Here is a 23,525-nt window from a genome sequence, read left to right as displayed (position 1 = left end):
AAACCTGTGAATCCCGAGGTTGATTTGTTTGGATATAGATGTGCATTCCCTTTTGAAATGGAGAACACATGTTTATTTTTTAGGGTCACACTAATCCTACTCAAAGCGTATCCAGACCATTCCCCGTTGCTGGATACATGTTTTTGCATTTTGAAAAATCAGGATTTAGATGTGTATGTAATATGTATGTCTAAAATGTGAACAGAACTTCTAAAATAAGCACTATAATATGGTACACTGACTCCCGAAGCAGGTGTTTAGCCAGAACATTGATGTCTGGTCAATAGCCATGGAACCTCTATCGTATAGGTGCTCATTTTCAAAGCACAGCACAGAGACTTACAGAGTTACTTAGAGGCATATTTTGTAAGTCTATGTGCTTTGAAAATGAGCCTCTTAATATATTACCAAGAAGAAGGCACTCATGGAGGCTGAGTTCCTAGAGTTGCCAAGGGAACTTCATGTGTTTAAGCGCCTTCGCATCACACATTTAAATGCTGGTGTTCATCAGAGGCTCAAGGAAACTAAGCAGAAAATAGATGCCATTCTCCATCAACAGGCCACCTAAAATTTTTATTTCCAGAAGCATAATTTGTACCAATGGAGTAGCAAGACTTGGAAATTACTGCCCAATTTAGTAAGGCCTTGCAGAAAGATGTAACTTGTATTAAAAATAGGGGTGGGCATTTAACACGTTAATAATGCCATTAACGCGTTACGTTTTTAAAGCTGACGAGAGATTTTTAATGCTGTTCCTTTTTTTAACATGGACCTGCCCCTCTCCCCTTTCATTTACTTCTCCTGCTGGATTATAAGTTTCTTGGCACAGCGGTGCAGGAATTAGGGGAAGTCTGACAAGATGGCAAGTGAGTGTTTCTGTTCGAACAGTTCCGCAATGACTGCATCCTCATGTTTCTGAAGTCGCTGAAGCATATTGTTGGTGCTGTTCCAACATGTAGGCACATCTTGTATCAAACTTTCCTCTGGCAGACCTGTCAATTTTCTTCTGTTTGTTTAACTCTGTGTTGTTAGCAGGACTATGTTTGAAATGGCCAACTATTTTTTTTTTGCATTTTGCTAGACTAACTTCCAAGTTGGTTGCTTTAATTGCAACATTTATAGAAAGCTGAAGTGAAATGTGCCATACATGGAACAAGCTGGTATGGCAACACCGTGGTAAAGCTTGATCAATCACGTGATTAAAAATTTTAATTGTGTGATCATGATTTCAATTTTTAATCATTGCTCACTCCTAATTAAAAATAAATTGGGTAACCAGTATGACCATATAGCTCAGCAGTTTAAAAAATATAACAAATAGCAAAACTGATACAAAACATGTTATAGTCTTATAGAAGATACACACAAGGATTGTGACAAAATCTAGCTCATATCATGCTGTTAACCTAAATCAGGAAAGGAACCAGAACAGGTTGAGTTCTATTGACCCATCTCCTTATTAAACCAGGATGACAGATTGCTAGCAGCAATGCTGGCCCATCGTTTAAACATTTACTTGCCCTATCTTATTCATGCAGATTAGGTGGGTTTTGTCCTTGGTCGCTATGCATCTATGAACCTGATCAGTGTTAGCAGCAATGATTGCTAGCAAAGGCCAAGTCAACAAAGCTGTTATGCAGAGGCTGGATATTGAAAAAGCCTGTGATAACCTATGGCACGCGTGCCAGAGAGGGCACGCTCGCCGTCGCCTCAGCCAGTTCCAGCCCCCCTCCGAATAAAAGTCATACCTGCGCGGGGTTAAGGCGGCAGCGGCAGTGCCAGTGAAAAGCGCTGGCTTGGCGCGCCTTCAGCCTTCCCTTCTGTCTCTCAAGCTCTGGTCCCACCCTCATTTCCTGTTTCCGCAAGGGCGGGACCAGAGCTTGAGAGACAGAAGGGAAGGCTGAAGCCAGCACGCTTTTCACTGCTGCTGCTGCCGCCGCCTTAACCCCGACCAGGTATGACTTTTAAATTTCGGAGGGGGGGCCCTGGTGCTCGGAGGGAGGGAGGGCAGGCAGGCAGGCAGGCGCCTTGTGCTCGGAGGGAGGGCGGCCGGCCTGGTGCTCAGAGGGCCTGCCTGGTGCTGGGAGGGATGCAGGGATGCCTGGTGCTGGGAGGGAGGGAGGCCTGATGCCTGGTGCTGGGAGGGATGCCTGGTGCTGGGAGGGAGGGATGCAGGGATGCCTGGTGCTGGGAGGGAGAGAGGCCTGGTGCTGGGAGGGAGAGAGGCCCGATGCCTGTTGCTGGGAGGGATGCAGGGAGGCCTGGTGCTGGGAGGGAGGGAGGCCTGCCCCAACGAGAAAAACCTAACGGGAGGTGCAGACCTCCCATTACATTTTCCATGGTGACTTCCTCGGAAAACGATAGTGCATCGGATTAGTATTTTAATGCTAATTTGCTCATTTGCATACCATTTTCATTGGCTGCTACTGTGACAGGAAAATGCCCTTTTGTGCATGTCCCCGGTTTACTACTTGCGTTCTAAACTGGCTAGAACCAGTTTAAAACCCACGTTGCTGTTATTCAGGTTAAATTGCCCTGTTGGCACTTTGCGATAAATAATTAGATTTTGGGTTGCTGTTTGGGCAATCGGTCTCTGACAGGTTCGCCATCACTGGTATATTCTGACAATAGCTCTTCTGGGTCCTGGAGCAATATGGGGAATGTTTCTAGACTGGGTTAAGGCATTATACAGGCAGCCATCAGCAAAGCTAATTATAAATGGGAGGTTAACAGGGTCTTTTGCTTTGAAACGGGGTACAAGGCAGGGGTGCCAATTATGCCCTCTATTATTATTCTGTTTATAGAACCCTTAGCAGTAAAGATGAGACGTGTTGGCTGTTACAGGGCACTGTTCCCTTTAAGCTGAGCACGAATCCTCTACCTCCGGTCCTGCCAGTGGGTGGTGCTGTTTCACTATCACGTTTTGAATAGTGAGGACCAGGCAAGCTCTGTAGGGACTCCAGGGAAGCCTGCCTGTCCCTAATGATTGAAACACAATATTGAAGCACCATCCCCTACTGCCAGCAGTGCAGTTGTAAGACTCCTATTCAACTTAGAGGGAACAGTGTTAAAGGGCTTATTTGGGGGGGGGGGGGGGGGGGGACGACAAGGAATATTGCATCAGTTTTTTGCAGATGCTGTGCCTTTATATATAAATCAAGCACCTACTTATTTGAAGGTGGCTCTGGATATCACACAGCAAATTTGGAAAGTAACTGTGACAAGTCAGAAATGTTACCCTTGAACCAAAGAGAAGGTGGATGCCTGTTTGATTGGTAGAGGGGACATTGAAATATTTAGGTATCAACTAAGTGTGAACCTAGTTTTATATAACCAGAATGTAGTGGATATCGGAGAACAAAATGAAAGTGCTTTGAATCAAGTGGCAACACCTCCCATTTCTCTAATGGGGCATATTGCATTATTTAAAATGGATTTTGCTCCTCAGTTTGCTTTACCCCTTGCAAACAATACCAATTTGGGTCAAAAAATAAGTTGTCTCAATTTAGGACAAAATGGGCACCCAGGGAGGACAACGCCATAGTTGAGAGATTGAATGAATTCTTGCTTCGGTCTTTACGGAAGAAGATGTAAGAGATCTACCTGTACTGGAAATGGTTTTCAAGGGTGACAGTGCGGAGGAACTGAAAGAAATTTCAATAAACCTGGTTGATGTACTGAGCCAACTCGACAAGTTAAAGAGTGATAAATCACCTGGACCGGATGTGTTCTTATACGCCCTGTCCAGCACCTCTCCTATGTCCCCTACCTCTATCCTCCTACCATGTTCAGCATGTCCACTCTCTGTCCCTATCTCTATTCTTGCCCTATCCAGCATTGCCCTTCTGTGTCCTTATCCCCCTCACATCACTGACATCACTCCTCTGTGTCCCTATTCCCACCCCACCTATGTCCAGTATCACTCCTTAGTATCCCTCTCCCCCTCCCCATGTTGAGCATTGCCCCTCTGTATCCCTATTCTCCTCCCCACATCCAGTTTATGCCCTCACTTTTCCCAAATTCTGCACCACTGCCTCACTCTTCCAGGGCCAGCTTACCTTCTGTCTTCCTTTCTGCCTGTTCCCTTCCCGACTCCACCCAAGGGCTAGTATATCTCCCTTCCTCCACCTCTTCTTTTTCTACTCTGCTCTCTTCACCCCCCCCCCCCCACACCGTTTCAGCATTTTTTGCTCCCCTTGCCTTTTTCGCCCTGTTTCGTTCCCCCATCTCTCATTTTCCCTGCTTTGTTTCCTGTCCCTCCTCTCTCCCGTGGTCCTCTTACTTGCCTTCAGTTGCTGGTGGCAGCAGTGCTCCACACAGCCTATCTCTGGCCAGCCTGTGAGGCCTTTTCTATGCCATGAACCGCCCGTCGGAAACAGGAAGTTGCATTAGAGGAGCGGAACGTGGCAGAGGCAGTGTGACAAGGCGGTGGCTGTAGCGAGAAGGTTGCTAGGCTGTATAGAGAGAGAGTTGTGATCAGCAGAAGAAAGGAAGAGTTGATGCCCCTGTACAAGTCGTTGGTGAGGCCCCACCTGGAGTATTGTGTTCAGTTTTGGAGGCCGTACCTTGCGAAGGATGTTAAAAAAAATGGAAGCGGTGCAAAGAAAAGCTACGAGAATGGTATGGGATTTGCATTCCAAGACGTATGAGCAAAGACTTGCTGACCTGAACATGTATACCCTGGAGGAAAGGAGGAACAGGGGTGATATGATACAGACGTTCAAATACTTGAAAGGTATTAATCCGCAAAAAAATCTTTTACGGAGATGGGAAGGCGGTAGAACGAGAGGACATGAAATGAGATTGAAGGGGGGCAGACTCAAAAAAGATGTCAGGAAGTATTTTTTTCGCGGAGAGGGTGGTGGATGCTTGGAATGCCCTCCCGCGGGAGGTGGTGGAGATGAAAACGGTAACGGAATTCAAACATGCATGGGATATGCATAAAGGAATCCTGTGTAGTAGGAATGGATCCTCAGAAGCTTAGCCGAAATTGGGTGGCGGAGCAGGTGGGGGAAGAGAGGTTGGTGATTGGGAGGCGAGGATAGTGGAGGGCAGACTTATATGGTCTGTGCCAGAGCCGGTGATGGGAGGCGGGAAATACTGCTGGGCAGACTTGTACGGTCTGTGCCCTGAAAAAGGCAGGTACAAATCAAGGTAAGGTATACACATATGAGTTTATCTTGTTGGGCAGACTGGATGGACCATGCAGGTCTTTTTCTGCCGTCATCTACTATGTTACTATGTTAGAGGAAAGGCCCCACAGTCCACCTGGAGACAGGCTGCGTGAAGTGCTGCAACCACCAGCAACTGAAGGCAAATTAGAGGACTTTTGAGGGTGAGAGATGCTGGACCGGGGGAGGGGGACGAAGGTGGCAAGCGGGAAAGAAAGACTACACTTCAAGGGCAAGAATATAAGTATATATAAGTAAATAAGTAATGCCATACTGGGAAAAGACCAAGGGTCCATCGAGCCCAGCATCTTGTCCACGACAGCGGCCAATCCAGGCCAAGGGCACCTGGCAAGCTTCCCAAACGTACAAACATTCTATACATGTTATTCCTGGGATTTTGGATTTTTCCAAGTTCGTTTAGTAGTGGTTTATGGACTTGTCCTTTAGGAAATTGTCCAACCCCTTTTTAAACTCTGCTAAGCTAACCGCCTTCGCCACATTTTCCGGCAATGAATTCCAGAGTTTAATTACACGTTGGGTGAAGAAAAATTTTCTCCGATTTGTTTTAAATTTACTACACTGTAGTTTAATCGCATGCCCCCTAGTCCTAGTATTTTTGGAAAGCGTGAACAGACGCTTCACATCCACCTGTTCCACTCCACTCATTATTTTATATACCTCTATCATGTCTCCCCTCAGCCGTCTCTTCTCCAAGCTGAATAGCCCTAGCCTCCTTAGTCTTTCTTCATAGGGAAGTCGTCCCATCCCCGCTATCATTTTAGTCGCCCTTAGCTGCACCTTTGCCAATTCTGCTATATCTTTCTTGAGATGCGGCGACCAGAATTGAACACAGTACTCAAGGTGTGGTCGCACCATGGAGCGATACAACGGCATTATAACATCCTCACACCTGTTTTCCATACCTTTCCTAATAATACCCAACATTCTATTCGCTTTCCTAGCCGCAGCAGCACACTGAGCAGAAGGTTTCAGTGTGTTATCGACGACGACACCCAGATCCCTTTCTTGGTCCGTAACTCCTAACGTGGAACCTTGCATGACGTAGCTATAATTCGGGTTCTTTTTTCCCACATGCATCACCTTGCACTTGCTCACATTAAACGTCATCTGCCATTTAGCCGCCCAGTCTCCCAGTCTCGTATGGTCCTCTTGTAATTTTCACAATCCTGCGCGAGTGTAACGACTTTGAATAACTTGTGTCATCAGCAAATTTAATTACCTCGCTAGTTACTCCCCTCTCTAAATCATTTATAAATATATTAAAAAGCAGCGGTCCTAGCACAGACCCCTGAGGAACCCCACTAACTACCCTTCTCCATTGTGAATACTGCCCATTTAACCCCACTCTCTGTTTCCTATCCTTCAACCAGTTTTTAATCCACAATAGGACATTTGCTCCTATCCCATGACCCTCCAATTTCCCTGTAGCCTTTCATGAGGTACCTTGTCAACGCCTTTTGAAAATCCAGATACACAATATCAACGGCTCCCCTTTGTCCACATGTTTTTTACTCCTTCAAAGAATTGAAGTAAATTGGTCAGGCAAGATTTCCCACACAAAAGCCGTGCTGACTCGGTCTCAGTAATCCATGTCCTCGAATGTGCTCTGTAATTTGTTTTTAATATAGCCTCTACCATTTTCCCCGGCACCGACGTCAGACTCACCGGTCTATAATTTCCCGGATCTCCCCTGGAGCCTTTTTTAAAAATGGGTGTTACATTGGCCACCCTCCAATCTTCCGGTACCACGCTCGATTTAAGGATAAGTTGCATATCACTAGCAGTAGCTCCGCAAGCTCATTTTTCAGTTCTATCAGTACTCTAGGATGAATACCATCCGGTCCAGGAGATTTGCTACTCTTCAGTTTGCCGAAGTGCCCCATTACGTCCTCCAGGTTTACCGTGAAGTCAGTAAGTTTCTCCGACTCGTCCGCTTGAAATACCATTTCCGACACCGGTATTCCACCCAAATCTTCCTCTGTGAAGACCGAAGCAAAGAATTCATTCAGTCTCTCCGCTACGTCTTTGTCTTCCTTGATCGCCCCTTTTACCCCTCGGTCATCCGCGGCCCACCGATTCTTTTGCCGGCTTCCTGCTTTTAATATACGGAAAACATTTTTTACTATTTTTTTGCCTCTAATGCTATCTTTTTTTCGTAATCCCTCTTGGCCTTCTTTATCTGCGCCTATCTCCCAGAGACGAGAGCCAGCAACTTGTTGTCCCTCGTCTCCCGGGTGCGAGCGTCCCAGCAGATCACAGCTCGGCAGATGTTGAGATTGCTGGGCCACATGGCCTCCACAGTTCATGTGACTCCCATGGCCCGCCTTCACATGAGATCTGCTCAATGGACCCTAGCCTCCCAGTGGTATCAGGCCGCTGGGGGTCTAGAGGACGTGATCCACCTGTCCACGAGTTTTCTCGAATCCCTGTTTTGGTGGACGATTTGCTCCAATTTGACTCTGGGACGTCCCTTCCAAATTCCTCAGCCACAAAAAGTGCTGACCACGGATGCGTCTCTCCTGGGATGGGGAGCTCATGTCGATGGGCTTCACACCCAAGGAAGTTGGTCCCTCCAAGAACGCGATCTACAGATCAATCTTCTGGAGTTGCGAGCGATCTGGAACGCTCTGAAGGCTTTCAGAGATCGGCTGTCCCACCAAATTATCCAAATTCAGACAGACAATCAGGTTGCCATGTACTATGTCAACAAGCAGGGGGGCACCGGATCTCGCCCCCTGTGTCAGGAAGCCGTCAGCATGTGGCTCTGGGCTCGCCATCAGGGCATGGTGCTCCAAGCCACATATCTGGCAGGCGTAAACAACAGTCTGGCCGACAGGTTGAGCAGGATTATGCAACCTCACGAGTGGTCGCTCAATTCCCGTGTGGTGCGACAGATCTTCCAGGCGTGGGGCACCCCCCTGGTGGATCTCTTCGCATCTCAAGTGAATCACAAGGTCCCTCAGTTCTGTTCCAGGCTTCAGGCCCACGGCAGACTAGCGTCGGATGCCTTCCTCCTGGATTGGGGGGAAGGTCTGCTGTATGCTTATCCTCCCATACCTCTGGTGGGGAAGACTTTGTTGAAACTCAAGCAAGACCGAGGCACCATGATTCTGATTGCTCCCTTTTGGCCGCGTCAGATCTGGTTCCCTCTTCTTCTGGAGTTATCCTCCGAAGAACCGTGGAGATTGGAGTGTTTTCCGACCCTCATCACGCAGGACGACGGGGCTCTTCTGCATCCCAACCTCCAGTCCCTGGCTCTCACGGCCTGGATGTTGAGGGCGTAGACTTTGCCTCTTTGGGTCTGCCAGAGGGTGTCTCCCGCATCTTGCTTGCTTCCAGGAAAGACTCCACTAAGAGAAGTTACTTCTTTCATTGGAGGAGGTTTGCCATCTGGTGTGACAGCAAGGCCCTAGATCCTCGCTCTTGTCCTACACAGACCCTGCTTGAATACCTTCTGCACTTGTCTGAGTCTGGTCTGAAGACCAACTCCGTAAGGGTTCACCTTAGTGCAATCAGTGCATACCATTACCAAGTGGAAGGTAAGCCGATCTCAGGACAGCCTTTAGTTGTTCGCTTCATGAGAGGTTTGCTTTTGTCAAAGCCCCCGGTCAAGCCTCCTACAGTGTCATGGGATCTCAATGTCGTTCTCACCCAGCTGATGAAACCTCCTTTTGAGCCACTGAATTCCTGCCATCCGAAGTACTTGACCTGGAAGGTCATTTTCTTGGTGGCAGTTACTTCGGCTCGTAGAGTCAGTGAGCTTCAGGCCCTGGTAGCCCAGGCCCCTTACACCAAATTTCATCACAACAGAGTAGTCCTCCGCACTCACCCTAAGTTTCTGCCAAAGGTCGTGTCGGAGTTCCATCTGAACCAGTCAATTGTCTTGCCAACATTCTTTCCCCGTCCTCATTCCTGCCCTGCTGAACGTCAGCTGCACACATTGGACTGCAAAAGAGCATTGGCCTTCTACCTGGAGCGGACACAGCCCACCAGACAGTCCGCCCAATTGTTTGTTTCTTTTGACCCCAATAGGAGGGGAGTGGCTGTAGGGAAACGCACCATATCCAATTGGCTAGCAGATTGCATTTCCTTCACTTACGCCCAGGCGGGGCTGGCTCTTGAGGGTCATGTCACGGCTCATAATGTTAGAGCCATGGCTGCGTCGGTAGCCCACTTGAAGTCAGCCTCCATTGAAGAAATTTGCAAAGCTGCGACGTGGTCATCTGTCCACACATTCACATCTCATTACTGCCTGCAGCAGGATACCCGACGCGACAGTCGGTTCGGGCAGTCAGTTCTTCAGAACCTGTTTGGGCTTTAGGATCCAACTCCACCCCCCGAGGGCCCTGTTTGTTCTGTTCCAGGCTACACTCTCAGTTAGTTGGTAAATTTTTTTAGGTCAATCTCAGTTATGTCCTCGCCGTTGCGAGGCCCAATTGACCAATGTTATTGTTTTGAGTGAGCCTGGGGGCTAGGGATACCCCATCAGTGAGAACAAGCAGCCTGCTTGTCCTCGGAGAAAGCGAATGCTACATACCTGTAGAAGGTATTCTCCGAGGACAGCAGGCTGATTGTTCTCACAAACCCGCCCGCCTCCCCTTTGGAGTTGTGTCTTCCCATGAAGTGTATTGTCTTGCTACATACTGGACTGGCCGGCTCGAGCCGGTTTCGGGCGGGAAGACGGCCGCGCATGCGCGGTGCGCGCGGGCGCGCGAGGGCTAGCAAAGGACTTTGCTAGTAAAGTTTCCGATTGGAGGGGCTGCCGTGGACGTCACCCATCAGTGAGAACAATCAGCCTGCTGTCCTCGGAGAATACCTTCTACAGGTATGTAGCATTCGCTTTACATTTCGGAGCTAGAGTTTAACTATTATATAGGTCAACATTCATAGATTATTTTTTTTCCCATTCTGAAAATTACTATAAGCTGATGGGAAAATATGATCATACTTTGCTGTTACTTTCTATGCTTTGTGCCTTTGATGCAAATATCAGATATAAAAAATATATTAAAAGTGGTTACAAGTTGAGCACTTCACATGTTTTTGCAGCACATAAGGCAGATATTTATTTCAAGTTGATAAGTTAGTCACAATGGCTGTGTTGCCTCTTTTTATCTAAAACATTCTTTTGAAGGGTGTGTGCTGATGATTTAAAGAACATAAGCATTGCCATACTAGGACAGACCGAAGGTCCATCAAGCCCAGTATCCTGTTTCCAGCAGTGGCCAATCAAGGTCACAAGTACCTGGCAAGATCCCAAAACAGTAAAACAGATTTTATGCTGCTTATCCTAGAGTCTTGTGTTTTGACTTTATAAAGTAGGCATAAAGTATGTATGTGTTTGGACATTTTTATTAGGTGCCTGGTTATAAAATTACCATCCATGATTTATTTCGGTGGCTGTTGGAGAAGTGAGGGTAAAGTCAGAGACTGAATAGGATATACAGTAAGAGTATTGAAATAGGAAGGGTCATTGGGGGCTGTGTAGGAGAATTGGTGGTCTTCTATTATAGCTTATTTCTATATATGGTCATTAGATAATATTACTTAGTATAGACTTGAACTGAAGGACACAGAGCAGCCATACTCAGGGTATATGACTCGCATACAGGCTCAAGGCACTCAAAATATGTGTTGCTGGAGAAAAGGAGATTATAATAGGAAATATTTATTTAAAAGACTTCACTAAAACTCAAGTAGGTGCAAAAGGGGAGCTTTGAGTCAGCTAGTGTCATTTTTAACAGAACAAGAGGGGCAGAGGCAAGTGGGGGTTGTTTATGCCTTGAAGAACCTGTTGATGTCATAGATGGGGTATGCAAGCCCCACACAACACATGTACATCACACATACACACCATAGATATGTGAAAAGGGATTACAAATTATTTCCTGGCCATGATGTGCTGCATTTTTTTGTAATTCTGATGCACATTTTTTGTTTTGAATTCTACTGTGAAAACTACTTAACAGTGTACTGCTAAGGAGGTGGTGGAGATGAAAACGGTAACGGAATTCAAACATGCGTGGGATATGCATAAAGGAATCATGTGCAGAAGGAATGGATCCTCAGAAGCTTAGCTGAAATTTGGTGGCGGAGCAGGTGGGGGGAAGAGAGGTTGGTGGTTGGGAGGCGAGGATAGTGGAGAGCAGACTTTATACGGTCTGTGCCAAAGCCGGTGATGGGAGGTGGGACTGGTGGTTGGGAGGCGGGAAGTACTGCTGGGCAGACTTGTACGGTCTGTGCCCTGAATAAGGCAGGTACAAATCAAGGTAAGGTTTACACATATGTTTGTCTTGTTGGGCAGACTGGATGGACCGTGCAGGTCTTTTTCTGCCGTCATCTACTATGTTACTATGTTGCCTTGGGCAGAGCTTAATTAAGAAATTGACAAACTAGATAGATAACTAGGATCTAGAGTTTAAGGGTGGGGGGGCTGCCAGATGTGCTTAGGAGGTAGATTTGACAGCAGCCTGGATTTTATTTATATGTATCATTTTATTTTTGATTCTACAGCTTTTCACATGTAATGGCCAGAAGGTAGTGTAAACTGGAAGGTCCTCCTTGTGCCCTAGGAATACCCTTCTCCAGGGACAAAGGGTCTGCGCTTTCACTATGTGTTGGGCCGCCTGCCTAAATCCTTTTGATATTCCATGCCAGTGATACCTCTGTTGTGTAGATACCACGAGGCTTAAGTCTAGGATAAAGTCCATGATCATGGTCTTCTATTTGTCAGGATCTATACAGGATCTAAATAGATCTTTGTCCATTTAAGTTCCCATATGTATATAGTATTAGAAATCTATGAAACTTAGTGTAAAGAGTGTGTGTGAGTTGTATGTGGCTGAGTTTTAAGTTAGAATGACAGGTAAAGAATTATTGGAAATAAAGACAGAGATAAATTTCAGAAAGAAGACTTTAATCTTACCAAGTTGTTCAATTAAGTACAGACATCAGACAGACTCTGGTTTCAGTCGCACAGGGCCCTGCCGTCTGAGCAAGCGTTGGGGAGAACTCCAACTTTCTCTCTAAATCTTATCTCTTTTATAGCCACAAATCCCAATAGAAGTCTATTGTGAGGTACCTTTTTTTTCTAATATTTCTCAATTTCTGAGATCATACTTTCGTATCCGGCCACATGCGCATCTGTACCATCTGTCTTTCCGTTCTAGCTATTTCAAGAGATTACCCCATATCCGTTAAAGTCAACATGTTTTTGGAACATTCTGTTTTGTTCGTTTACCAAAATATCTTTATCAGTTTCATATCTTTCTTTTGTAATATATTTCATAACATCTCATGATCTGTGTGCCATCTTATGGAAAATAAGTCCCATTTTATGAACCTCATTTTATTCCTTTTACTCATTATTCTTTCATTATAGGTGCTATATTCAATTAAAAAGTTGTACCTGGTTGTGTTAAGACTCATTGTTCAGACCTGCTTTTTGCAGATTCTCAAATATGACATTATTAGCTTCTTACTTGGCCTAGTCAATACTCTTTCAGTTGCTTTAGGCTATGTAGCTTAGCCCACCACTATTCCAGTGGTAGGTCTGAAGCTAGGCCACATATTAACAGTAGAAAGATAGCTAATGTGATATTTTTCTGAGTTTTAAACCTTAATCTATAGCTGAATATTGACCACAAAGCAAGAGGTACCTCAGCCTCTCTGATCCCCCTACCTTCACCTTGGTCCCAAACCCCCCCACCCACAGAACAGTATAACATCTTCTTCTTCTGATCCTCCCACCCCCTGGAACAACATAACTTCTCCTCTGATCCCCCCTCCCATGCCCCTTGAAGAAAATTAAAATTAGGCTCAAGCTCTTCAAGCCCATAGGCCCCCTTGGGCCTAATTGGCAGCTTCCTGGTGATCTGGGGGGGGGGGAAGGGCAGGAGTGATACATGCTTGCTCGAGCCTGGCATGGTTGCCTGTACAAAATGGCTGCTGCAGCCTCTAGTGCATAGGTTTTCAACCCAGTTCCCAGGGCACACACAGCCTATCGGGGTTTTCAGGATATGTTGAAAACCTCTGCTCTAGTGGCAGCCTCTCGCTTCTACTGAAGTACTGTGAAGCTGGTGCTAGAGTTTTGAGGCAGTTGTGCCAGGCAAGAGCGAGTGGCCATTAATCCTGCTTGTTTCTATCCCCCCCCCCCCCCCCCCAGACCACCAGGGAGCTGCCAAGTAGGCCTGGGGTAAGAGGCTCAGGTCCATCCTTGATTTTCTTCTGGAGAGTGGGAGGGAGGATTAGAAGGGGGTAGTTACACTGTTCTGGGAAGGGGGCAGCCAGAACCCCTCTGGTGCTACCCAGAGGTTAACCGGGCACCAGTCAATATTCAGAATGGTGCCTGCTTACCTCCATGGCTAAAGGTAAGGCAGCCTTTTTATTGTCCTAACTTTTGCCACTTAACTGATTAGCGGGTTGAATATCACTTCTAACTGATTAAGTATCGGATCCTCCCATGCTCTGCTCATGAACCGCTCCGGCACTAATCGTACCGAGCAGGGGCAGTTAGTGGTGATATTCTGCATTGTCCAGTTAAGTGCCACTGAATGTCTTTGCTTAGGTGGGCACAAGCAATTTAATCAGGCAGGAGCCTCTCCTGCCCCATTAAATCACTTTGAATATTAGGAAGGTATATTTTAAACACTCTCTCTATAAGTCTGTTTCTCTCAGTAAACCTTCCTTTCAATGCCAGTTCAGTTATTATTACATGAGGAGCCCAGATTTATAAGGCCTATCTCTCTCTATAGCACAACTGATCAGAAGGCTTCTACTACTTTCCACTTTGCCAAAATGAGTAAATGTTTTGAGTATTAGCTGTTTAACAGAGGTCAGTACCCTGTTCTATGTATTCCATCTTATCTGAGTTGGGGGAAGCAGGGCATTGTATTTCAGTCTCATCTTCCATGCTTTCCTCAGTTGCCCCAAGTCTGTCTGTTTCCAGTTCAGAGAGTCTGTTAGAGGTCCATGCTGTCACCTGTGATGCTCTGAGGTGGGGTTTTTTTTTTTAATGCTCCCAAGGAAATTTCTCCAGTCCTTATTGTGCTGGGATTTTGCTGTTTTATGCTCTGTCACCACTGCCAGCTTAGCCCTGGCATTCTTCATGTACTTTGCCTTCTCCTAAAGTTACCTGTACCTGAAGCTGAAGGGATCCTCTCAAAATTACTTGATTTCTATTCTTTTTACTTTCTTCACTACCACAACACACATATCACATATAGAGGGATTGGAAAGAATTCCTTGAGCCATGTTCTGCATGTATTCCAAACTTGTTTATGTATTTTCCAAGGGGGGGTTCAGAACTCTGAACTCCATCTCTGATCTCAGCAAAGTAGTCTTCAACAAGGAAGATCTTGGGGTTTCTATACCCTTTGGGGGGGGGGGGGGAGGATTGATCTTCCTATTCCATGTCTGGCAACGGACACATTACCAGCTACAGAACCAGCCACAGTTAAAAACACAAACAAAATGTGGTATATATTTACTGAAGGTCCTAGATACCACATTAATGTCAGCATATTTGAAAAATATGTTGGGTCAATATTCAAAGTGATTTAAGCCACCAGGAGAGGCACCTGGCCAATTAGGGATCTTGGATTTGATATACTACCTTTCTGTGGTACAACCAAAGCAGTTTATGCATATTATATGCAGGTTAAATTGCTTGTACAAGGCTATTTGCTGATATTCAGCGGCACTTAACCAGTTGGTACCACTAAATATCAGCACTAACCACTAAACTGAAACCTGACTATTTTGTGGTGGTCTTGGGGCAGAGTCAGCACTTGTTCGATATTCAGCACTTAACCAAATAGAACTGCATAAAACTCAATCCTATCTTTATCCAGTTTCACTTAGGCCAGCGGTTCCCAAACTGCACTGTGGCACCCTGGTGCGCCGCAGCGAATTCTCAGGTGTGCAGTGGTGCATTGCTCCCTACGCTCCTCCCGCAGGTCCGGCATCTGCCACTTCCTGCTTCTTCCCCCCCGCCGCCGCTGCAATGCTTGCAGCTTACATTTTTGGGCTGTCCACGATTCACACAGGCACTGTGGGGACTTCCCTCTGTTGCGTCCGGCCCTCGCAACAGGAAGTTGCATCAGAGAGGGCCGGACACAGCAGACTGGGAATGTATGAATCGCGGATGTCCCAAAAATGTAAGCTTCAAGCATTGCAGCTGCGGCGGGGGAAGGAGAAGGAAGCGGCTGCGATCCTGGACCTGTATGAAGTAGCGGTGTACTGGTGTGAGAGGAGGGGCTGTAGGAAGGCAGAGGTGTGCTGGTGTGAGAGGAGGGGGCTAAAGGGAAACCCATGTGGGGGGAGGGAGTGCCACAGAGACCCATGTGGCCGAGGTGGTGCCATGGAGACCCATATGGGGGGGGGGGGGGGTGCTGCGAACCGAAAAAGTTTGGGAAACCCCTGACTTAAGTGGTTAAGTGCTGAATATTGCACTCAACTGCTTAATTGAGGATATTCAATACTGGTGCCCAAAGCATTGAATATTGGGGCATAAAGCCATAGAGTGGCTAAAAAACACACTGCTGGTGACTGAATATTTACCCCTATGTTTTTAATGCATTTTAGTATATGGTCTCTGGAACTGAATAAAGTACTGAAAATGGGGTCTTATATGAATCCAGGGGCACTATCACTACTGCTACTTATATATCCCTATGAGGAAAGGCTAAAGTGGCTAGGGCTCTTCAGCTTGGAGAAAAGATGGCTAAGGGGAGATATGATAGAGGTCTATAAATTAATGAGTGGAGTGGAACGGGTAGACGTGAATCGCTTGTTTACTCAAAAATACTAGGACTAGGGGGCATGCAAAGAAGCTACAAAGTAGTAAATTAAAAAAAAAAATCAGAGAAAATATGTCTTCATTCAACGTGTAATTAAACTCTGGAATTTGTTGCCAGAGAATGTGAAAAATGCAGTTAGCAGGGTTTAAAGAACATTTATGGACTTTTCTTTTAGGAAATTATCCCAGTTATTATTAAGATGGACTTGGGGGAAATCCACTGCTTATTACTAGGATAAGCAGCATAACATGTACTGTTTTGGGATCTTGCCAGGTACTTGTAACCTGGATTGGCCACTGTTGGAAACAGGATGATGGGCTTTATGGACCTTTGGTCTGTTCCAGTATGGCAACACTTAACATAGTAACATAGTAGATGACAGCAGAAAAAGACCTGCACGGTCCATCCAGTCTGCCCAAGAAGATAAAAAAGTAGCACATATGAATTTATTTGTACTGTCCTCTTCAGTGCACAGACTGTATGTCTGGCCAGCCCTATCCCCGCCTCCCAACCACCAGCTCTGGCACAGACCGTATAAGTCTGGCCAGCCCTATCCCCGCCTCCCAACCACCAGCTCTGGCACAGACCGTATAAGTCTGCCCAGCACTATCCCCGCCTCCCAACCACCAGCCCCGGCACAGACCGTATAAGTCTGCCCAGCACTAGTCCCGCCTCCCAACCACCAGCCCCAGCACAGACCGTATATGTCTGCCAACACTAGCCCCGCCTCCCAACCACCAGCTGTGCCACCCATTCTAGGCTAAGCTCCTGAGGATTCAAGAATACTGTTAGTTTTCATGTTGCTGTACTGCTCAGACTGGTAGCCTTCATGTCTGCTGACTCTGTTATGTACTGTTGTTGCCCAGAAATTCTCAAGTTAAGGTAACTTTTACTTACCAGAGGGACATTTTGAATCATTATTCTTCAATGGAATGGTTTCAAAATCTATGTGAATTTGGTTTTCTTTTATGAAGACTTTTCTGCAAGAAAATATTCATGTTCTATATAAAACATTTTGATGTGTGTCTCTGTCCCCTTTATTCCTGCTGTTTATTGAGCTTTGGGTGTGTGTCTTAACAGATTGGCACAAATGGTATCATTGCAACGAGTGAACCGTCACAGGAGGATGACTATCTAGCAACATTCCCACCCAGCTTTGGCGTACTTGCCCCTTTTATGACTGATCTGGACACTACAGATGGACATGGCAAGGTATTTTATAGAGAAGATTCATCCCCTGCAATCTTAAATCTTGCTGCAGAGCACATCAACAGAGGCTTTCCACTGGATGACTTCTATCCAGATAACGTTGTCATCGTTACCTGGGAAAACGTGGCAGCCTACCAAGAGAAGAGAGGAGACACTATTTCAGAAAACAAGGTAAATATATTCATTGGTTTCCCTCAGTTTATTACTCTAGCTTTTTTAGGCAACTGCTAAAGCGTTCCAGAGTTATATGCAGCCAACTTCTTTTTCTTTGGGTCTTGTGATACAAAGCAGTGTAATGTAATTGTTTGTCACATATGACTGACATGGGAAATGGGAGGATGTTGCCAGCAAGTTGAGAAATGGTTTAAGGGTGGTGGGGGGGAGAGAATGGGACTTGATATACCGCCTTTCTGTGTTTTTTGCAACTACATTCAATGTGGTTTACATAGTATATACAGGTACTTATTTGTACCTGGGGCAATGGCGGGTTAAGTGACTTGCCCAATGACTGTTTTTGTCTCTCATAAGAACATAAGTGAGTTTCTGTACCTCTGTGTTTTGAAAAAATTTGGGATAATGGCAAACTATATTGAGAAGTGGTTGGCACATTTTTCTTGTAATGTGGAAGGCTCAATGTAAGGAAATATAAAAAGTAGGTTCGTTAATTTTGTGTGAGATGCAAAGTTGTGCCCGATTATGAAACTTTAACATTTGGACAGAATCTTGGTGAAAAATATTGTTTTCATATGCATGTGCCACTCGTTAGCAAAAGGATTGAGTAAGATGTGGCAAAAAAAATGAAGGAACTGTCTTTATGTGGAATCTCACTATGATGTGTAGATAAGTTTATAGAGATTTGAATTGAGATGTCCAGGTTGAGATGTTCTCAAGTTTCCCCTGTATTTTACAGAAGGTATTGCTGAACACAGAGCCTTTTGTAAAATACTTATAAGGGCATGTAGGAGTACACATGTACTTGCTGGCATGTACAGTGGGAGTTGCCATTTTACAGATTTAAACACACACAAAAAGAATGCAATCGACTTAGCATTTTCCACATGAGTGTTGGAACTTTACACATAGAAGAAGCAATTTTGCAACTTCTACTTCTAAATGCCAGGACTTCATGTGTAGCCAGCTCATTTTACAATCCAAAATGTATAATTGCAGACAATTATGTAATGAGGCCGTAATTTTAGTTTTTGTTTTTCTTCTTTTGAAGACAGAAATGAGGTATTAATAAATATTACTACCTTGATCTCTCTAGTGAAGTCCTGGTCAAAATGATCACCTTTTAAAATATCTTTATGATCTGAGCTGGTGCAAAACCCAATGGGGAATTTATTTTTCATAGATGCGTATTCTCTGAGGACAAGCAGGCATAATATTCTCACATGTGAGTGATGACATCCACAGCCTGATGTGGACACTGTCAACTGAACTGTCACTTCCATATCATCAAGCTGATCAATCCATAGACTGGTGGGTTGTGTCCATCTACCAGCAGGTGGAGATAGAGAGCAAACTTTTGCCTCCCTATATGTGGTCATGTGCTGCCGGAAACTCCCCAGTATGTTCTCTATCTCAGCAGGTGGTGGTCACACACAGCAGCAGCTCTGGCTAGGCCTCCAAGCCTAATTTTTAGGTTTTGTTGAGTGCCTGGGGTTGAGGGCTCTTTTGAGCAAGTGCAAACCTGGTGGTGCCAGGTCCCTCCTTTTCTCCCCCCTCCCGCTGGCTCCGTTAAAAAAAAAAAAAAAAAATTTTGAACGTCCTTAAAGGCGTTTATTTCGACGTTTATTTAAACGTTTATTGCAGCTACTCACTGGGACACCTGGTCGTTACAGCTCGGAGCGGACAGCAGGTAATTTTTACCTTTTTATAGCGGGCAGGGGGTTCCACGATTTATCTCCACGTGGCATATGGCGTCGGAGGGCGAGGGCGTAAAGAGTCGCTCCCCGGATCGCTTGGGCGCTTCTAGAGGGGATGCGGGGGTCTTAAAGCCTGATTCGCCCTTGTTGGGTGACAGTTTCGTGGCCGATGAATGTCCCGGTCCTTCCTCCAGCGTGGCGATTTTTCCCGCCATAAACGCCCATCCCCCGCTCCTCGCCTCCGCCATCTTGGCCGGCCACGCGGCTCGGACGGCTTCTTCTTGGGCCGCCCTTGAGGTTGGAGACATTAATGCCATGAACGCCCTTAATTTGGGCGACGGCACAAAAGCGGCTAAAGTTAAGCGCCGTTCTTCCCGCGCGGCTCCTTCGCGGAGTGTCGCGCCGGACGCCATTTTGGATGCGCAGCATGTCTCTCCCCCGCTCTTGCGAGCGCCGGTTGAGGGTGCGTCTAGGGCTGTTGCCCAGGCTGCGGAAGTACACAGTCTGGGGGGTTTCTCCCCCGAGTTTGTTTTGCTGCTGCATCAGGCCTTCATTATGCAAAACGCTGCCCCTGCTCCCTCGTCTGGTAAAGAGGTTGAGGTTCCCAGAGGTAAACGCCCTCAGGTTGATTCCCAGGCCTTGGAGGACTTTGTCTCCTCCGATGTAGATGAGGGCAGCGTATCTGAGGTCTCCCAACGGTCCTTTGCGGATTCCTTGGAGGAGACGGATCCCCGCTCGGATGGAGCGGATGACCCCTCAGCAGCGCGGCTTTTTAGCTCAGAGGATTTGTCCAACCTGTTGGTACAGGCCATGGACACTTTGAAGATTTCCTCTCCGGAGGACGTCTCTCCCTCAGCCCCTGTTGGCTCCGCCATTATGCTGGGGACGAAGCGCCCGCCTAGAACCTTCCACATGCATGATGCCATGCACACCTTAATTGCGGCTCAATGGGATGTCCCGGAAGCGAGCCTTAAAGTGGCTAGGGCTATGTCCCGCCTCTATCCTTTGACTGAAAGTGAACGTGAGGCCTATCTGTGGCCTACCGTGAATTCTTTAATCACTGCGGTGACTAAGAAAACGGCGTTGCCGGTGGAAGGTGGCACGGCCCTAAAGGACACCCAAGACAGAAGATTGGAGGCGGCCTTAAGGTCGTCCTTTGAGGCAGCTGCTTTAAGTTTGCAGGCCTCAATTTGCGGCTCCTATGTGGCCAGGGCGTGCCTGACTATGGTGCAGCGGGCTTTCCCCTCGGATCTTTCCTTGAGGGCTGATTGGCCGGCCCTGGAATCGGGCTTAGCCTATTTGGCAGACTTGCTGTATGATGTCTTGAGGGCCTCAGCGAAAGGCATGGCTCAGACAATCTCTGCGCGGCGGTGGCTTTGGCTGAAACATTGGTCTGCTGACCACGCCTCTAAATCCCGCCTGGCTAGATTGCCTTTTAAAGGCAAGCTGCTCTTTGGGGTCGAGCTGGACAAAATCGTGTCTGATCTCGGCACGTCTAAGGGCAAGAGGTTACCAGAGGTCAGGGTTCGGGCTAGTACTCGCCCTGGTACCTCCAGAGGACGGTTTCAGGAAGCCCGTCGGTACCGCCCGGGCAGGTCGGGCTCCTCTGCCCCCTCTTCCTTCAAGAGGAACTTCTCCCCCAAGCAGCATTCCTTTCGCAGAGACCGCCGTCCCGGAGGTGCTCCCTCCGGTCCTCCCCCAGGGTCTCGTACCCAATGACGGGGCCTTGGTCCATGCCCCAGTGCAGATTGGAGGACGGCTGTCCTCGTTTATGGGCGAGTGGACCACAATAACTTCAGACGCTTGGGTGCTGGAAGTCATCAGAGACGGCTACAAGCTAGAGTTCTGCCGACCCTTAAGAGACGGGTTTGTACTCTCTCCCTGCAAGTCTCCGGTCAAAGCTGTGGCAGTGCAGCAGACCTTGAACAATCTGATCCGCCTGGGGGCGGTCGTTCCGGTGCCAGAAAATCAGCTTGGCAAGGGATGTTACTCCTTTTTCTTTGTGATACCAAAGAAAGGAGGTTCTGTACGGCCTATCCTCGACCTCAAAGGGGTCAATTGGGCCTTGAAAGTTCGGCACTTTCGCATGGAGACCCTCCGCTCTGTTATAGCGGCAGTGAAGGCAGGAGAGTTCCTGGCATCCTTGGACATCAAGGAAGCGTACTTGCATATTCCCATCTGGCCTCCTCATCAACGCTTTCTGCGTTTTGCAGTACTGGGCCGACACTTCCAGTTCAGAGCCCTCCCGTTCGGGTTGGCTACTGCTCCGCGGACCTTCTCCAAAGTAATGGTGGTCATCGCGGCCTTCCTGAGGAAGGAAGGAGTTCAAGTCCATCCTTATCTGGACGACTGGTTGATCCAAGCCCCCTCTTATGCAGAGTGCGGCAAAGCTGTGAACCGGGTGGTTGCTCTTTTGAGCTCCCTGGGGTGGATCATCAACTGGGAGTAAAGCCAGCTGCGCCCGACTCAGTCCCTGGAGTATCTGGGAGTTCGATTCGACACCCAAGTGGGCAGAGTGTTCCTGCCAGACAATCGGATTGTCAAGTTTCAGGCTCAGGTGGACTAGTTCCTAGTAGCCTCTCCTATTCGGGCTTGGGACTATGTGCAGCTGTTGGGCTCTATGCCGGCCACGATGGAAGTAGTGCCCTGGGCCAGGGCTCATATGAGACCACTACAACAATCTCTGCTGCTGCGCTGGACTCCGATGTCGGAGGATTATGCTGTGCGCCTTCCCTTGGACCCAGCAGTGCGCAAGGCGCTGAGCTGGTGGACGCAGACAGACAAGTTGTCTGCAGGAATGCCTCTGGTGACCCCGGAGTGGATTGTCGTCACGACAGACGCCTCTTTGATGGGCTGGGGAGCCCACTGCTTGGGAAGGACAGCGCAGGGGCTCTGGTCTCCTGCAGAGGCAAGTGGTCTATCAACCTCCTGGAACTCAGAGCCATTCGGTTGGTATTGTTGGAGTTCATCCCGGTACTGGTGTTGAAGCCTGTACGGGTCCTGTCGGACAATGCCAGGGAGGTACCAAGAGCGCCCCTCTAGCCAAGGAGGCCATGAATCTATGCCAGTGGGCGGAAGCGAACCTGGAACAGCTGTCAGCGGCCCACATTGCCGGAGTCATGAATGTCAAGGCGGATTTTCTCAGTCGCCGTACCTTGGAGCCCGGAGAGTGGCAGCTATCTGCTCAGGCGTTCTTGGGCATCACGAAGCGCTGGGGCCAGCCGAGCCTAGATCTGATGGCGTCATCGGCCAATTGTCAAGTGCCGCGCTTTTTCAGCAGAGGACGGGACCCTCGATCCCTGGGAGTAGATGCTCTTCTCCAACAGGGGCCGACACAAGAGCTTCTCTATGTGTTCCCACCCTGGCCCATGTTGGGCAGGGTGCTAGACCGGGTGGCAAAGCATCCCGGCAGGGTAATCCTGGTGGGTCCGGATTGGCCCAGACGTCCCTGGTATGCGGACTTGATCAGGCTCTCAGTCGGCGATCCTCTGCGGCTGTCAGTGGAGCAGGGCCTGTTTCATCAGGGTCCCGTGGTGATGGAGGATCCCTCCCCCTTTGGTCTTACGGCCTGGCTATTGAGCGGCAGCGTCTGAGAAAGAAGGGCTTCTCAGACAAGGTCATCGCCACTATGCTGAGAGCGAGGAAGCGCTCTACTTCTACTGCTTACGCCAGGGTTTGGCATATCTTTGCAGCGTGGTGTGAAGCAGGCTCACTTTCTCCCTGCACTGCTCCAATTTCTTCAGTGTTGGCGTTCCTGCAAGAAGGTCTGGACAAAGGCCTGTCGCTCAGTTCCCTGAAAGTTCAGGTAGCGGCTCTGGCTTGCTTCAGGGGCCGCCTGAAGGGTGCTTCCCTGGCTTCGCAGCCAGATGTGGTGCGCTTTCTCAAGGGAGTTAATCACCTGCGCCCTCCTCTGCACTCAGTGGTGCCTGCGTGGAATCTCAACCTGGTGCTAAGAGCATTGCAGAAGCCGCCTTTTGAACCCTTGTCGAGGGCATCTCTGAAAGGCCTGACGTTGAAAGCAGTCTTTTTGGTGGCTATCACTTCAGCCAGAAGAGTTTCCGAGCTCCAGGCACTCTCATGTCGAGAGCTTTTTCTGCAGTTCACTGAGGCAGGAGTGACTATTCGCACAGTGCCTTCCTTCCTGCCCAAGATTGTTTTTCGCTTCCATGTGATTCAGCAGCTCTGTCTCCCTTCCTTTTGTAGGGAGGTCTACCCAGAGGAATACTCTGCTCTCAATTTCTGGATGTGAGACGAGTCATCATCAGATACTTGGAAGTGACCAACGATTTCCGGAAATCGGATCATCTGTTTGTCCTGTTTACAGGTCCTCGTAAGGGTCTGCAGGCTTCTAAGCCTACAGTGGCAAGATGGGCAAGGAAGCCATTGCAGCGGCTTAGGTGGCCGCGGGGAAGGCCCATACCTTTGCCAGGCATTACCGCTTGACTGTGGCTGCTCGG

The 23,525-nt window shown here is 47.8% G+C and overlaps 1 protein-coding gene across 1 annotated transcript in view; it reads left to right on the top strand.

Annotated features, from left to right (window-relative positions):
• The window catches only part of LOC115464620 (nidogen-1-like), a 183,136-nt gene that overhangs the window by 42,660 nt on the left and 116,951 nt on the right, over window positions 1–23,525 (top strand). Inside the window, 1 exon segment of the mRNA XM_030194982.1 lies at window positions 17,072–17,371. Within this exon segment, the coding sequence (XP_030050842.1) occupies window positions 17,072–17,371 (300 nt within the window).

Source organism: Microcaecilia unicolor, chromosome 3 (assembly GCF_901765095.1).
Source record: "Microcaecilia unicolor chromosome 3, aMicUni1.1, whole genome shotgun sequence".
NCBI lineage: Eukaryota > Metazoa > Chordata > Amphibia > Gymnophiona > Siphonopidae > Microcaecilia > Microcaecilia unicolor.
Note: the sequence above shows the minus strand (reverse complement) of the source record. Positions and strands in the feature narration are given on the sequence as shown.